This window comes from Alternaria ethzedia (assembly GCF_023757985.1).
Source record: "Alternaria ethzedia strain BMP 0044 chromosome Unknown scaffold_2, whole genome shotgun sequence".
NCBI classification, from domain to species: domain Eukaryota; kingdom Fungi; phylum Ascomycota; class Dothideomycetes; order Pleosporales; family Pleosporaceae; genus Alternaria; species Alternaria ethzedia.
The window spans coordinates 1,779,887-1,795,571 of NW_026056195.1; the positions used below are offsets into that span (position 1 = coordinate 1,779,887).

The window sequence follows — 15,685 nt, forward strand, 5'->3', positions numbered from 1 at the left end:
GCATCATGTCGTATCCCAGTAAGTCAAAACTACAAGTCCGTGGTTTCGGAGGTCGCCGCCGCGTTTCCCCTTCCCCCTCCTTCCCGAGTCGCACTTGGGCCGCCCTGCTTCCGAGTTGGCGAGACCGAGCCGTTGGGTGAGCGAGGATGAGGGGTGGGGTCGAGGTCCAAGTGGGGCAGGAGGGCACGACATATGGTGGCTTGCATCTGTTGGGTTGAGATACTGGTGTTAGATAGACGGTGGTGGGGCGGGATCTGAAACTCTAAACCGGTGTTGTTTTGTGTAACGGAATGGCTAGCTGAGATCGGTTGGGGTGTTGGGATAGGTCTACTATGGTTCGGTTAAGGGATGGCTAGCAACTGGCTAGGTTTGAGGTCACTGCTACAGTATTGGAACGCGGATCGGGCACGTGTAAGGTCAGTAGGTTTACGAGTGCATCTTACATATCCGCTGCAATGGTACACTTGAGCAGTTTCGAAGTCACGGTTTCTCAATAGTTCTCACGCTGAACCTAATTCAACAAGTGCATTTTGCATGCGTGCGGGTGGGTCACTCCGCTTGGAAGTGGATCGTTACATAAACACGTAAAAAAAGATGAAGAAGCTGTCTCAAAGAGATCCTCGTGACTGGCGAGCCGTCCGTCCGTCCGTCTGTCACATGACATGATGAGTTCATGACGCCGATCCAAAAGCAGTCCGTTTCCCAAACCAAGGAGACGAAAACAGAATACGCAGCCTTGCTCAACACCTCATAGCCGCCGTTGAAGCCCCACCTTCCAGTCTCACATGTTCGACGAATGAGCAAGCGTACCAGCTTTCCAGCTCGCAGCTCGCCTCTGGCCCGTCGACCGTTGGCATGGACCACGCCAGCGCCGCACTATCCGAGTGCCTTGAGTCGATTGACAGCTGCCATTCGCTGAGCGCTTGCATCGAACAGCGGGCCGGTCCGCGGTATATTTTTGGGAAAAGAAAAGCCGGCGTGTGGGTCGCTAAAGCAGCGAGGCCGTCTACCGAGAGTGGATCGTGAACGACAGTTCGCGTTTTGACGTCTACCGTAAGCGATTTGGAGACGTCCTGAGTTATAAAAGAAATAATGAAGTCGATGGTATCCGTAGAATCGTAAAGTGAACGTATGCCGCCCGTGTTTTGAGAAAATCCGAAAAGTTGTATGGTTGTATCATCCACAGGCCGTAAGGCGAATATTGTAAGAAGCGCAAAGAACTAGTAGTCAAGAGGTGCTGGGTATCGGCCTTGGGCGGTGCGGAACTGCTCGGGGTACTTTCGCGCCGCACGCTCGTTGAGGGAGCTACCAAATTGTCAGTCATGCTGTTCAAGTTTAGAGTCGCTGTTGACTCACTCCACGCGTTTCTGTGTGTATTGCAAATCTCTCTGCACATCTTTCGCGGCTTTCATACCGTCTGCGAAGCTCATGCGTGCGCCAGCTAGCCGGCGCTGAGCAAGTTGTTGCAGTTCGAGAAGCTCGCGATGCTTGGCGTTCAACTCGCCAGATCTGCACGTTGTGTCAGTTCCGCAAACGCAAACAAATTCGCGCGAACAGTCGCGAGGTAATATAGTTTTCAAACTTACGTTTGTGCTTGCTTGGCTAAGCTGCGGTCTAGTGGCATTGGGTCGAATGAGCCGTTTACACGACTGCCCATGTAATCGAGAAGATCTACGCTCGCAGAGCCACTGCTCGAATCGTAGTCGCTTGCGCTACCGGCGTAGTTGCTGGAAGTCGCCGACGGCTCGTAAGAAGGTACGCCGGATGTTGTGACGCTGGATGGAGCTTCAGGTGGTGATGCTGCTCCACGTCCGTAGCCATGGTGTTGGGGCGGGTAGTAGAAGCCCGGCTTCTGTGGCATGCTGATCGGGTAAGAGGATTGGGGCAATTGGTAGAACGAGTGGGTGGCAGCCATTTTGGGTAGCGTTTGGATCTCTGATGGGTGTTGAGAAAAGGTTGGGTAGTGTGTCGGAGCGAGGCTCAAGTTGTATGATAGCTTAAGTGATTGATGAGGCACTGGAGGTGGCTCAGGACAGGGCTTGAATGTGGTGCAATCTAGTGATATCTCTAAAGAGGTGAGTGAATACAGAAGCAGAAGGGAAGCTCGTAGGGCCTGTGAAAGGGCCTCTTTTTATACCCTTCAGCCAGAGACGTACTAGGAGCATGCTGGTCAACGGGGCAATGCTCTGACCCCTTCATGCCGGCTCAAGCTCGCGACCCCGCCCTTGTGGTGATAAAGGTGCATAGTCTTACGTCCACTGAGGTCCGTTTCCGCTAGAGCCGGCTTGATGAGCGTCATTTAGACTGGGCTGGATGAGTGTCCTTGGCCGTGGACGGCAGCCGATCCACGATGCCTCGGAGCGATACTGGATGCTAAATGTGCCAATTGGCCAGGACAAGAGACTAGTGGGCAAAAGGGCCAGCTCGTATCAGCATAGAAGGTTCAGCGGAGCGAATTGGCGTGCAATGGCGAAAGGTCGCGTCTGTGGAAGCAGTACCGTCGATGGCCGGCATCAGTGCGTTGCTAAAGGCAGCAAGGCAGAGTAAGCGCAGCAGACGCAGACGCCAACGCCGTGTAAAAGCAGCGCCGGTGGAGCTATGTACATGCATGGGTAGTCTGCCGGACGGCCATGCTAAGTGTTGTCAAGTTGATGCGTTGGCTCGACAGCTGCCAGCGCCTTTGAGCATGCAATCTGGAACGGGATGCGGAGGATCAGACATTGCATGACACCAGTGGCGGGGATTGTTTGCACGCAACTGTAGGAGAAAGATTGCGCGCGCCGACATGCAGCGCAATGGGAGGACGGCATTTCCTGAAGAAATGTCATGGTCACGGCCATGGAAGGTCGTGGAGGAATATTCGGGTCCTAGCAGTAGCCCCGCCTGCTCTTGCCCCTCGTTGGGTCGGTGCGTCATCCTTGCGAGCAGCACGACCGACAGGCCCTTTCACCGGCAATTGGCCATGGACGCGAAGACCACGCCTGACTGCAGGACACACTTGGCTCTTGATGCCTGAAGCCGATGTGCAATCCCTGCACTGCGTAACCACGCACGACACCTCACACACACCCGCACACGTTCCAATGGCACGTCAACCATAAAGTAAGAGCATATCTAGTGGCGGTGAAGGATTCTGTCTAGCTCCAGCCCATGACATGTGATCGGCTCGGTATGCGCCTAACGCCCTTGCATATACCGGCCAGCCATCTCTGGTGTGGCGACTGCCACTACGCGACCGTTTTGGGTAAGCTACGACTTCGGAGAGTCCGCATCATGAACACGGAAACCCTTTTGATGATTACAGCCCAGAACCGATGACAACTACTCGGAGCAACATATTGCAGTCACAGTCAGCTTGTGCTCATACGACCCGCTGCACTGGTGCCTCGATGGCGTTTTACGAGCCGATCCGGTATCACGACTCTCAAAGACAGCCATGTGAGTTGCGCGTGGTCGCTACTCGAAGTCACTGTCGTACAAGATTCCCGGTATCTGGCTCAGCCACGGACCCAGTTCTCGCCAATGGAGCATTGTATCAGTTTTCCGAGCCACTCATATGCAGGAACTATGCGCCGAACCCGGTATGCAATGTCGGTAACACTACACTATTAGCACAGATGCGCTACCAGGATGTTCTCCAAAAGCGCGACCCGTTGTTTGGGCTTCGTTAGGCACGGCGTTCGGGTGGCTAGCTCTCAGTATGACACCTCGGCGATCATATCCACGCGTATGGGCTGACGCTCGCCTATGCTCGCTGGTTACAGATAAGGTCACTTTGACAGCGGGAGCCACTCAAAGTCGCTTGCAGTGGTGGAAGCTTGTCGGTCGGGGAATTGATGCACCTTGGGCACGGGTCTCCCGGCATAGCCATGGTTGTTGCTGACATACTTCAAGACAGTCTCGAGATCAAAGCCTCCTGGCGCACGGGGTAGAAACGCTGCTGCTCATAAGCTGTAATCATTCCTCAGATCTTCACATCGCACTGCGAAATCCATTCATACAAGTCACACAGATGAAGTTCACTTAGGTTGATTGCACTGACAAGCAATCTTGCGTCTTCCACATGATTAGAGCTCCGATGATTACGATGAACCGGACTGGGGGTTGCAAAAAATCCGCATTCTAAAGAAACCTCATACAAATCTCCATCTTCCTCGTAGCATACGCTATCTTAGAGACTACTCACACTAGATTACAATAGTGTGTATGCAGCGAACCTTGCAAATGCGACACGCATTGTTGCCAGCCCTCGTGCCCGCCGCGTCCAAAAGGCTCAATCAAATAACAACAAGCCCGTCAAATAGGCCCTTCAAATAAGCCCGGTACTGGGCCTGGGGGGCAAAAGTAAGTGGCGCGGTTCTGAGCTCATCCACGCTTTGTGGCGGTCCGAGTCTGAAGACGATCGTGACTCCCAGTACTCATCTGACGACCAATCCGGCACCCAAGCCTCCACCTCAATACCGAGCTCTTGTAGACGGCTAATGGGGCCTCCGGCCCAGTCCTTATCGATTGGGCGGCCAATTTCGTCTAGCGTAACCTTTCGTAGTTCAGGGAAACCACCGTGGTGACGGCGCGCAAAAATAATACCATCCGTTATGTTCCAGATGCTGTCTTCCACGTCGTCGAGACGAGTGATGACCAGTTCTTCTAAAGTGCTAGGCAGTATATCGCCTACCTCTGCCATTGGTCGTTCTTCTGAAGGACCTGTTAGTAGCCAGTGGGGCAGTTCGAGACGACGTAGCTTAGTAAAGCTGCTGTAATCTGCATGATCGAGTTTTCCAACGTACCATCGATCCTCACAGCCCTTTTCTGATATGCGCAAGGCCAAGCTGTCTAGTGTATCCGTCAGACTCGAAAGCTGCTCTGTGACGAAATGATAAAGCGGCTCGTCTAGGCTATCGTTGTACATCCACTGGTCGTACAAGCTGTCTTTGACCACCTTCCTGTATTCCTGTGGGCTATCTCGGTCGGCTTGCTTCACTATTACGTTAGAGAGCCAGATTTCCAATACTTTGAGAGAAGAGAAGCGCGAGAGGAAATCGTCGGTCTTCTCGGGATCTTCAGATTTGAATTGAGAAGTACACATGTCCCATGTGAGTGTATCGATAGAGGATGTAAGGCTGCTGTCCGGGACTTTAGTGTCTTCTAGAAGGCGGCACCCACGACCTATGTGCAGAACCTTAAGCGATGTTAACTCACACCAAGACCACTCAAAAACTTGGGCGTTGAAGTGCAGTTCTTTGAGCTTCGCCAGTCCCTCGGGGTAAGATGAGCTTTGAGGCCCAAAGATCATCTCAAATGGGCTGATTGCATCCGTATAGCGTTGATAATCGTATTCGTGGCGGTACGATTGCTCTTCAGCCAATACCTCAAGCTTCAACACCTCCAGCTCAGACGTCTGCTCTAGGATGAACCCAACCAGGGCGCATTCGTTGACTTGCCCCAGTGAAGAGTGAGGCATGAAAGGCCTTTGAGGAGACATCAGCGATGGCTCGACAGTAACCATACGATCTTCTGGATGTAGTTCAAGACTACGTACAATATTTCCTAGACTTGGATTTTGGACCAGAATGTGTGCTAAAGCTGCAATGCCGCTGGGTTCATCAGGTAAGGTCCGATCGGGGACGCGGACGGCGCGCCAGAGTAGATCTCGAGCGACGGGTTCCATCTTTTTAGAGACCAATGCTAGCGAGCGTAGGCTCTCGCGATCTAGATCAGACGCAACCTTGATGAGCAGTTCGTTTGGGAGCTTCTCCATAGTTGAGTTTTCGATGTACATCCGATGGTAATGAGAATAATTAATTCTCGATCCAGGTATCGAAGTCAATTGAAGTTGTGAGAGACGATGAATAGGGAATAGAAAATATATGTCTGATATACTTGGAGGGTTACAGCAGACCTCATTGTGAATGCGACCGCAGACACAAATGCGTGGCGCTGTTCGCAAGCAATACCTCTTCGCCGAAAACAGTTTCTGATGAAAAAGATCCACACTGTCAGCTTAACTCCTTATCAATGTGATTTGACTCGAGTGAATGCGAGTGCAGCAGGATGGCGGATACAGATGTGTCCACGGGTATGTCTTCTCCAAAGTGGGGCGGGATTCTCCACGACACGCTAACGCGGGTAAATTACCCCGAGCTCGAAGTCGGCGTCATTGCTTTCTCTCACAACAGCCACAATAACTCTCTAGCCATTTCGACATATTTCCGAGGAGCCCGTATGTCCATCCGTGTAATGGCATATGAGTGGAGGACACAGGTGGTGGTGGCGCCCAGTTGACACGGTGAACGACCGAATGGCGCCCCGCATCTTCTTCCCGCCATCGCGGAGCAACAATAGCGAGCGAATACAACTGCCGAGCGTCACGTTGGAGTCTGTATGATCGCCTAACTCCGGTGTTGTAAGTACATATCATCGTATACATCCTCCCCAACCCTCGAGAGTAGCAGCGTCTATTCACTTGTGCGACTTAGTTAACATGGCACTAGATTCCCTCCTTCACCTGCCGCCCTACCTATGGCTTTCACTAGTCCTCGCAGTACCCCTCGCAACGCTCCTTCACGATGTCTGGGTATGGCTCCGAATGCCCCCAGGTCCCATGCCTCTCCCATTCCTTGGCAATAAGCTCCAGCTACCCAAGTCGAAGCCCTGGATCGAGTTCCAGAAATGGTCCAAGATATACGGTCCCATCTTTACGATATGGATTGGCCGCAAGCCTACAGTCGTCATATCCGACCCGAACATCGCTGTTGAGCTGATGGAGAAGCGGAGCACAAAATACTCGTCGCGACCGCGAATGGTGGTCATGGGTGAGATACTATGGGACAATGCTAGTATACTAGTACAGCCATATGGTAAAGAGTGGAGTGTGCGAAGAAAGTTGCTACACCAGGCCATGACCCCCAAGGCCCTGAGGCTATACAAGCCGGTTCAGACCGCAGAGGCATCACGATTGTGCTACCAGCTGCTCGAAAGCCCTGCGAATTGGGAGAAGCTCCTCGAGCGCTTCACCTCCAGTATCGTATTCTGTGTCGCATACGGACATCGCATCGACTCGCTCAACGCCAACGTCATCCACCAACGCTTCAAGTTCATGCATGTCGCTGCGTCGCTAAACGTGCCCGGAAAGTACCTTGCCGAGTCATTTCCTATCCTCAAGCATGTTCCAGATGCGCTGGCACCTTGGAAGGCCGACATAAAAGCACGTGGTCGCGAGGAGGCAGCTGCAAATATGGCTCTGGTGGATGTTGTACGCTCGGATCTAGCGAGGGCAAAAGTCCAGGGTGACGATATCCCAGATTCGTTGTGCAAGCTTCTTCTAGAACTACGAGAGAAAGAGCACATCCCGCTGTCAGATCGCAACTTCTCGTACATCCCAGCATCTCTCTTTGGCGCTGGATCTGATACTACGGCATCGACTCTGTGCACCGCCTTCCTGGCATTGGTCACACATCCCGAGAGCTTACATGCCGCCCACCGAGAGCTGGACACTGTCATTGGCGCAGACCGCAGCCCCACATTCGAAGACGAAGCGAGCCTCCCATACATTCGCGCTCTCGTTAAGGAAGTTCTGCGCTGGCGTCCTGTCGCAGTCTTGGGTGGCACACCCCATGCATCCACAGAAGACGATCGTTACGAAGGCTACTACATCCCTTCTGGCACCACCGTCTTAGGAAACTCGTGGGCCATCAACCTAAACGAGGAGTATTATCCTAATCCACACCGCTTCGACCCCGCACGCTTTCTCGACGAAGCGCTCGCTGAACGCTCCAAGGCTCCCACACCACTTACGGGCAAACCTCATCCGGCGAAATCAGGACACTCTTCGTTTGGATGGGGAAGGCGCATTTGTCCTGGCGCCAACCTCGCGGAGAACAGTTTGTACATTGCGCTGGCGAAGATTCTCTGGGCATTCGATATCCGGCCCAAGGAAGGGGTCAAGTATGATACTTTTGCGTATACAGAGGGTTTTAACATCCGGCCGCAGAAGTTTGAGTGTGAGATTCGCGTCAGGAGCGAGGCGCATAGGCGAGTGTTGATGGATGATTTGAAGGATGCTGAGGGTGTTTTAGAGAAGTTTACGCCTTTCCAAGAATAATCAGCAAAGCATGATTGAGCAATGGACGTGTTGAAGAGCGTGTGTAATAGCAGGTTGATGAATCGTATTCAATCGTAAAATCATATCTATCTCTACTTAAACTACATATCCAGACGTAGCAAAGTGGGGTAAGTGCCGTGTCAATCGTTCTGTGCCAAAACGAAGTCAAATCCATGCCACCCAGTATAACCCATATCCGAGTCAAAGCTCAGGATCCAAAGACCGAAACGCCGTCGCCATGCAGGTAATCCAAGATGCCGTACATCTAATCCCAACTTCACGCTCCGAACAGGACAGCAACACCGACTGCCAAGACGACAGCCAGTAGACTCCCACTCTCCTTCACACCTGCACCAGTGCTCTGCACCAGCGGTTCTGTGCTCAGTTGCTTCCTTCCTTGCGCACCGCTAACACCATTCGCACGGTCCACGCTCGCAATCGCCGGTCCCACATTGAAGAAATCGACCATGACAAAGCTGGCTGGCTTTCCGTACACAGTTGTACACTCTTGTACAGCCTCACCCAAGCTACCAAAGCCCGTCTCGGCATTCGTTACATTCGCATACGTCTCGTTGGGCGACTGGATGCCAAACAACTGCGTCTCGTACAAGAAGTGGTTCTGTAGGAACATGCGACCGGATTCGAGAGCCGTAGACGGGTTTCCAGCGACAGCGGAGGGACGAGACGGGTTGCAGGAGTAGTTTGAGGGGGAGATGTTCTCGAAGTCGTTCTCGAATACGTAGGTGAATTGGTCCATGAGGTATGGAAATTCCGCTGAGGGCTCATCCAGGCTGGCGACGAAGGACATGAGGCGCGTGTTGTTGCCGATGAGCGTGTCGAGCGTGGGCCATGTTTGCGGCACGGTGGTCTGGTCTGGCGGACTGTAGGCGAGCTTGTCGAGGCCCGAGGAGGAGAAGACGCCACCGAGATCAGCGGGTGAGGCGTTGTCCGAGTTTACGAGGATGAGCGTTACGACGTCGTTTGTGTTGGCGTCCATCCAGGTTTTTATTTCGCCGAGCCAGCTTTCTAGTGTGCCGGCGTCGAGGAGGTCGCAGCTGCTGTGGCACAGGTGCCAGGCTGCGTTGCCACTCTCGTTGGATTTGTGGACTTGGCCGGTGAGGAGGCGTACGCCGGCATCGAGTTGTATTGTTGTGTTGTAGTAGTGGTTGCCGGATGTGGAGAAGGATGTCTCTTTGTTGCGGAGGAAGGGCGAGTTGTGTGCGCCTAGGTAGGTGATGTTGTTGTATGGTCGCGTGCATAGATCGGGTGAGTTGTTGCATGCATTTTGTGCAGAGGCGGGTGTGTAGAGTAAGGGCAAAAGAGCCGCAGCTTGGAGTAGTATGCTTCTTGAAAACATGTTGTGTGAGTTGTGTGTAGGATGGTCCTCTCTTCGTATCGTTGTCGTCGTCAAACGGAAGTCGTAAGTCGTATGCAGGGAAAGATCAAGCAGTCAATCAGATACTCCCAAACAAGGTGGAGGACAATATCGCTCAGTGTATAAAACCGTTGTAAAAAGCAAAATGAGTTACTCCAGAAGCATCAGACCCTGGGGTCACATCTGCTATTATACCATTACGCAGCAGTCGTCTCAGCCTAGCCACCCAGACCCGTATACAGTAATCATTTGCAAACAGCTGGTAGCTGGGCCCCAAGAGAAAAAAAGTGGCGCGCTACCAACCATCAAACTGCCACAAACTGCCACAAAGAGTGGAGCCACGCGGAGCATTTTCACAAACGGCTTCTTCGTACTCTTGCACAGCCCGCGCAGGCGACGCGGACAAACTGGTGCAAGAGTTTCAGGCCTCGTCACCCCCCGGCCAACCGAGAGCCGCCGCGACGCAGTCGAAACATGGGTTTGATGCATTAATTGGCGACATCGGGTTCTGGGAAGTCCGTTGCTGGCGGGACATGGCAGTGGCAGACGACCAAGACTGCCGTGGGAAGGGCGTTACGCGTCCGCGCGCGGCATGGTGATGTCAGGTTGTCCGATTTTCCATGGACACGACGATCTATTGTTGGAGTGGCGGGCTGCGGCTGGTGGCTTGGCACGTGCATCCGGCTGCACTGGCTCCCGGTAGCGTCGATCTGCTAGCCCTGTCGCGTTATCGAGTGTTGATGATGATGATGGCAGACGCGATGATGAGCAGAGAAGGGATTGAGATCTACAGCTAATCAAAAGTAAATATGAAGCATATAGCAGCTTCTAAGTTCCTCTTGCCGGGCGGCTGAGCATCGCAACACCATCGCGACTTCTGCGCGCGGAACATCACACCACACCGCTGCCCAACCAGCCACGTCAAAAAAATCCGTTGTCCGTCCAACCTCATCGACCGCCAATTCATCATCATCAACACTCGCCAATCGTCATCATCCTCGCGATACCCACAAAATCTCTCCAGATTCCACGCGTCCATCTCCACAAACACCGCCAATCACCAACCGCCTCACCATGGCAACCCTCCGCGCTCCATCGTCCCTGCCGTCTACCGAACCGTCCCCCTCGCTCGCACCACCCACTCTGTCATGGCTATCGGGCTCCTGGAATGTAACCCACTCCACGCTTCCTATGTGGAAGAAGTCGCGCAATGTGCGCATCACATACACGGCCATTCCCGACACGCAGCCCGCGCAAATCGACGACGTCGTCACGTACCAATCCCTCAGCTCTGAGAAGATCAAGACGGTGCATGGTGTGGATAAGCCGTTCGACGTACCGAACACGGCCTCAGCGCCAGATGCAGAGGGGGGCGTAGCGAGTCTAGGATACAACTGGCGTGGCAAGGGATGGTTGGTGATTGCGACGAGCAAGTGGGAAATACTGGGTTATGGTGATGAGGTAGGCACAGGAAACGGTTGGGTCGTGACATACTTCGCGAAGACGCTGTTCACGCCTGCGGGCGTAGACTTCTATTCGCGGAACGGCAACCTGACGCCTCAGACGGTTGAGGGTATCAAGGCCGGGCTTGCTGGACTGGGTGGTGAGGTCGCAAAGTTGGCAGGCGAGGTGTTCGAGGTTAAGATGGATGGGGACAGGAAGGACTAAGCATGGAGCATATGATGGAGTGATTTGCACATTCAGCTATATACCCCGGGCATGAGATGAGGCCCATCGAGTTGCTAGCACGAAGGTACCACAGCAAGACAGAAACCCCTTGTTCTAAGCCGCCATAAGGTCTAGAAGACTCCACCCACGTGTGGTACCTTGGAGGATACATGCTAATAAAGAGTTAGCTAAAGATTTTGAAATGTACTCGTGAAGGCTACTTTACCCTGAGTCGTTCAATCGAGCAGATTGAAAGAGGCACTTGCAGCACTCGTATGCGTCCGGCTCATCTGTTGGCTGTGCTCTGGCTCAATGTCGAGTTCCAGCAGTAGATTTGTGTTCTTGGAAACATTTCCTGCTTTCACTGGCGAAATCTCGATAAGCCTGCCGTCTGAAGCGGAGATGCCAGTCTGGGGTGTAGATGCCCTACGGGCGTGGTATTCAGCCTCCTCTGCTTTCATCTTTGCAAAGGCGCGCGCGTCATCTTCCTGGACACCACCGCCATTAGCGTATACATCCCACTGCGCGGTACTGCAGTCCGATAGCCCTGGAGTCGTCATGCGTGCAGTGGGTGTGTCGGAGCGCACAGCACGTCTAGAGGTCGCAGGCAGCGTGTTTTCGAGCATCAAGCTTCGCGTGTTTGGCCGGGCTCCACGAAACGACGTTGCCCCGTTTACTGGTTTCAGCGTTGATTTGACGCCTCCACTGCGCCGCTCACACATGTGGCACTTGCACGGATCGCAGCACTCCGCGACGCAAGGATGACCACAGGCCTCGACACGCTTGGAGCACTTCTGTGTGCAGTTGATCATGTCGTGCTCGAAAGGGTGACATGGGTATGGGCAGCGATGACCACACGGCAACGAGCCTTCGCACTTGATGTCGCAGCCGCCTTTGATGAGATCGAAATCTTCGGGCACTTCGCACCATATTTTGCGTCCGTGGTTGCGGCATTTCAGCGGAAACTGATAACCCACGCGTCGCTCTTGACCTGTAGCTGGCTTGGACTTTTTGTTCTTGAACATGATATCAACCACAGAAGCCCACGTACCACTCTCGCAGGCTAGAAGCTCTGCGTTCCCGAAGATGTAGAAGCCACGCTTCGCTCGAGAAAGCGCGACACAAGCTCGATTTTCAGAGCTCAAGAAGCCAATGGAGTGCTTGTGATTCGACCGCACCAAAGAAAGCAGGACAATGTCGTTTTCCTCGCCTTGGTAACTATCCACCGTGACAACTTGGATGCCGGGGTACATGCGCAGATTCGGATGCGCCCTTATGTCTCGGAGGATCTGCTTGCGTTGGCCATTGTAGAAGGTCAGGATGGTAATCTTGGTGGCATCTACACCGTTGAGGACTAGGTAGTCGAAGAACTGAACGATCATCCTTGCCTCAGCTGCGTTTACTGCCGACATGTTGGCGTCGCGGGACTCTTGCCACTCATGGCAGAAGAAGAAGCTGTTGTTGCCGCCCATACCCTCGACTGGGGGACGATTATCGAGATCTTTCACGCTCTTGTGATCCTTGAGCGTATCCTGGTAGATGGGATACAAGAGACGTCGGATCTCTGGAATCATACGACGTTGTCTGGTGAGTGTCTCGAAAGCGACGTTGTTCCAGACTAGACGCTCGAACAATGACAGGTTCAAGAAGTATGGTTCATCTTCAAATGCACGCACTTGGGTATGGGGTCGCAGCTGTTGATGATCCCCGACCAAGATAAGGTGTTCCATGCTCGGAAAACAGGCTGCAGTGACAGGCGCCTCCAATGTCTCGGCTGCTTCCTCGACGATACAGATGCGTGGTCGAAGAGCGCAAAGTAGAGCGCGGTACTTTGCTAGACCTGTTGTGGTGCAGCCGATGATGCGCGCTTTGCTGAGAACACGCACGTCTTCTTCCCACATGCCTGCCTTGCGTTGGAACACTGCTTCTTGGTAGCCTTTAGCGATCTTGCGGATTTCGGTGGTAATCATTCTCTTAGCCTCTCGCTTGAAGTAGTTGTAAATGGTGCCGCGTTGGGTAACGGGAATCATCGTCAGATCGTCCGTCTTCCGTAAGATGTTCGCAATATCGGCATTGTTCAGCGACGCTCCAGTACCTTTGTGGTTGTCACGCAACAATACCACTTCTCCACGGAGAGCTTCGATATCGTCGTCGTCCTGAGCCACGGCTTCTGCTTCGAGTTCCTTGAGCTGTTCCACTTCCAGGTCTTCTTCTTCGTATCCCCAGTCGAACTGGTCTGGCCCAATCGGATGATCGCACGGTGCCAGACATCTTCCAAGCCATTGCTCCATCAAGATGCCCGGACTATCGGTCGATGAACCCCCCATAGTATACTGTGAGTCCATTTCGAGCGATTCGGCCTGCTCTTTGGTCATCAACCCCAGACTCTGCAAGACTTTATGATCGAGAGGGCCTTTGTTAGCTTCCAGAGGTGCCAGTAACAGCTGACACTGAACCGTCAGCTTCCTCAGTGCGATAGTAGCTTGAACCTTCTGACTGCCTGGCTGTTTTTGCTGGGGTAGATCCTGGCGGACTTCATACAAAGTTCGCTTCTTGATCTCCTTGTCCTTACTTCTGCCTCCCAGACGAATATAGTTGGGCTCGAACTGTGAAGTATGTCTCAGTAGCTGGTCGAGAGCGTGGTTTGTCTGTGCAGTAACAATGATAGGCGAGTCATCTCTGCGTAGATTATCGCGGGCGATCTGCAATGCCACGACAGACACGAATGTCTTTCCTGTTCCCGGGGGGCCTTGCACTATAGCCAGCTCGCTTGTCAACATCCGTTTCAAAGCCTTGCTCTGAGAATTGTCGAGAGTGTGCGAGGACATGGTAGGCCAATCCTCCAATACATTGACGTTCTCGTATGCTGTACTCTCCTCCATACTTACGAGGGAGCTTAGATTGACGAAAGGGTTATGCTTGATGTAGCGTGGAGGCTCAACCTCCTGTTGGACATGCACCAAATACTTCGACAACGGAAACGGCTCTCTCATGAGGTGCTGAAGAGCAAGTAGAGTATGTCTGCTCGCTTCAAAGAAGCTGCTCCGACACTCCACCATGATCCACTTCCGCATTGGGTCTATCTCTTGATCTTCCGGACGCGCGAAGAAGAGATCGATCTCAGGCGGATTCTGCTCTAGCGCAGATATGGGGCGGGCTGCGACTACGGCCAGAACGCATTGGGTCTGAAACGCATCGTCGGTAGGCGACAAGGCAACAAGGGTGCCAGTTATCAATCTCTTCGATTGCTCCCATCTGGAATTGTTAGCCAGTACCAAGCATTAGAACGCATGCCATGGCTTACCGAATGTGCTTCTTGACTCGGCTGAGTGAGAAGGCAACATGCGTTGCGAGCCCTCGCAGAGAAAACACAAGTGATTTAATATACACGGGATCGTAGATACCAATACTCTGGTCGCTATATTCCGCCTCATCTTTGAAAGGATCTGCGCGAACCTCACTAATGATTTCTCGGAGTGATCGGACGGCGTCCTCTCGTAGGATTTCGTACTTGGTTCCCAGATATTCTTCTTCGTCCTTGTATGCACCTTCTGGCTTGTGCGGGCGAATGGTTTCGTCAACCTCGATGAGTGCCTCGTTACCGTTCTTGATATCAGATTCTGGGCGTAATATTTCCGAGGGACTAGGGATCTCGGGCTTGCCTAGCCATGCCCCACCAGCGACTTGTAGCTTGGCCAGCTCGAAGTACTCCCGTATATCGTTGTTGGGCCTGGGCCGTCCGGACCTGGGAATGTCGTCGTGGGGTATGTAATTGGGTTCGGAAAAGCTGGAAGGCATGCTCCGGAACCGCTCCGTAAGGTCGGCATTCACTTCTTGATCTAATTTGATTTTAGCGTTGTTCATTTCGATTTCTAGTAGAAGCGGAGGTAAGAGCTCTCGGGAGGATGTATGTGGAGCTAGTGTTGCTGCCGCGAAACAGGAAGCGAGACAAGACTTACCTTCATACTCCAATGCTTCCAGAGTTGCGTACGCATTGTTGTTTTGCGGTGCTTGCGGATTTCTGTGAGAAGCCGTGCTGCCGGTTGCCCATTGGTTGGCTCGCTTTGACCTGAGACGAGCGCCTCGCCCCATGTTTGATCGTGATTGTTCGTCAACGAGTGGATGCAATACGTGCTGAGATATGAAGTGATAGACGATGGCTGAAGACGCAGCCCTGGAGAGCTATGTTGTTGTGGCCTGCGACGTGAAGCTCGCGCGGTGAGATGTAAACATGCAGTCGCCGGTGAACGTGAGGAAAGTGCGGTCTAGCCACGGCAAACGAATCGCTCACCCAATCAAGCAACGCTCCAAAATACACAAAACTCGAAGCAAGCGCGATTGCGAGATGAGTGAGGACAAGCAACTGTGGATTCAGAGGTGATGCTGCCGATAAGCGGGAAAGCAGCGCTGTATAACCATGCTGAGAACTTGGACTGTAGAAAGACGTGCGATCTTAAAGACTGGTTGGAAAACATCAAGTATACTGTGGAAACTACGATGTGACTGGCTAATGCTTTGGATAGAGACGAAAATTACTGAAA

The 15,685-nt window shown here is 52.9% G+C and overlaps 6 protein-coding genes across 6 annotated transcripts; 2 read left to right on the top strand and 4 right to left on the bottom strand.

The window, feature by feature from the left end:
• Positions 1–1,220: 1,220 nt before the first annotated feature.
• On the bottom strand, positions 1,221–1,915 carry J4E87_001385 (uncharacterized protein; the record flags this gene model as incomplete). The annotated part of the gene is made up of 3 exons (XM_049373029.1): positions 1,221–1,305; positions 1,357–1,509; positions 1,587–1,915. The coding sequence occupies 3 exons, from the start codon at positions 1,913–1,915 to the stop codon at positions 1,221–1,223; spliced, it is 567 nt and encodes a 188-aa protein (XP_049237687.1).
• Positions 1,916–4,309: 2,394 nt separating this feature from the next.
• Positions 4,310–5,779, bottom strand: J4E87_001386 (uncharacterized protein; the record flags this gene model as incomplete). The annotated part of the gene is made up of 1 exon (XM_049373030.1): positions 4,310–5,779. One exon carries the CDS (start codon positions 5,777–5,779, stop codon positions 4,310–4,312), a length of 1,470 nt encoding a protein of 489 aa, XP_049237688.1.
• A 702-nt stretch (positions 5,780–6,481) lies between these two features.
• Positions 6,482–8,101, top strand: J4E87_001387 (uncharacterized protein; the record flags this gene model as incomplete). The annotated part of the gene is made up of 1 exon (XM_049373031.1): positions 6,482–8,101. The coding sequence occupies one exon, from the start codon at positions 6,482–6,484 to the stop codon at positions 8,099–8,101; it is 1,620 nt and encodes a 539-aa protein (XP_049237689.1).
• A 277-nt stretch (positions 8,102–8,378) lies between these two features.
• Positions 8,379–9,458, bottom strand: J4E87_001388 (uncharacterized protein; the record flags this gene model as incomplete). Its single annotated transcript, XM_049373032.1, has 1 exon — positions 8,379–9,458. One exon carries the CDS (start codon positions 9,456–9,458, stop codon positions 8,379–8,381), a length of 1,080 nt encoding a protein of 359 aa, XP_049237690.1.
• Positions 9,459–10,550: 1,092 nt separating this feature from the next.
• J4E87_001389 (uncharacterized protein) lies at positions 10,551–11,144 on the top strand (the record flags this gene model as incomplete). Its single annotated transcript, XM_049373033.1, has 1 exon — positions 10,551–11,144. The coding sequence occupies one exon, from the start codon at positions 10,551–10,553 to the stop codon at positions 11,142–11,144; it is 594 nt and encodes a 197-aa protein (XP_049237691.1).
• Positions 11,145–11,380: 236 nt separating this feature from the next.
• Positions 11,381–15,236, bottom strand: J4E87_001390 (uncharacterized protein; the record flags this gene model as incomplete). The annotated part of the gene is made up of 3 exons (XM_049373034.1): positions 11,381–14,399; positions 14,449–14,983; positions 15,104–15,236. 3 exons carry the CDS (start codon positions 15,234–15,236, stop codon positions 11,381–11,383), a joined length of 3,687 nt encoding a protein of 1,228 aa, XP_049237692.1.
• Between the last annotated feature and the right edge of the window lie 449 nt (positions 15,237–15,685).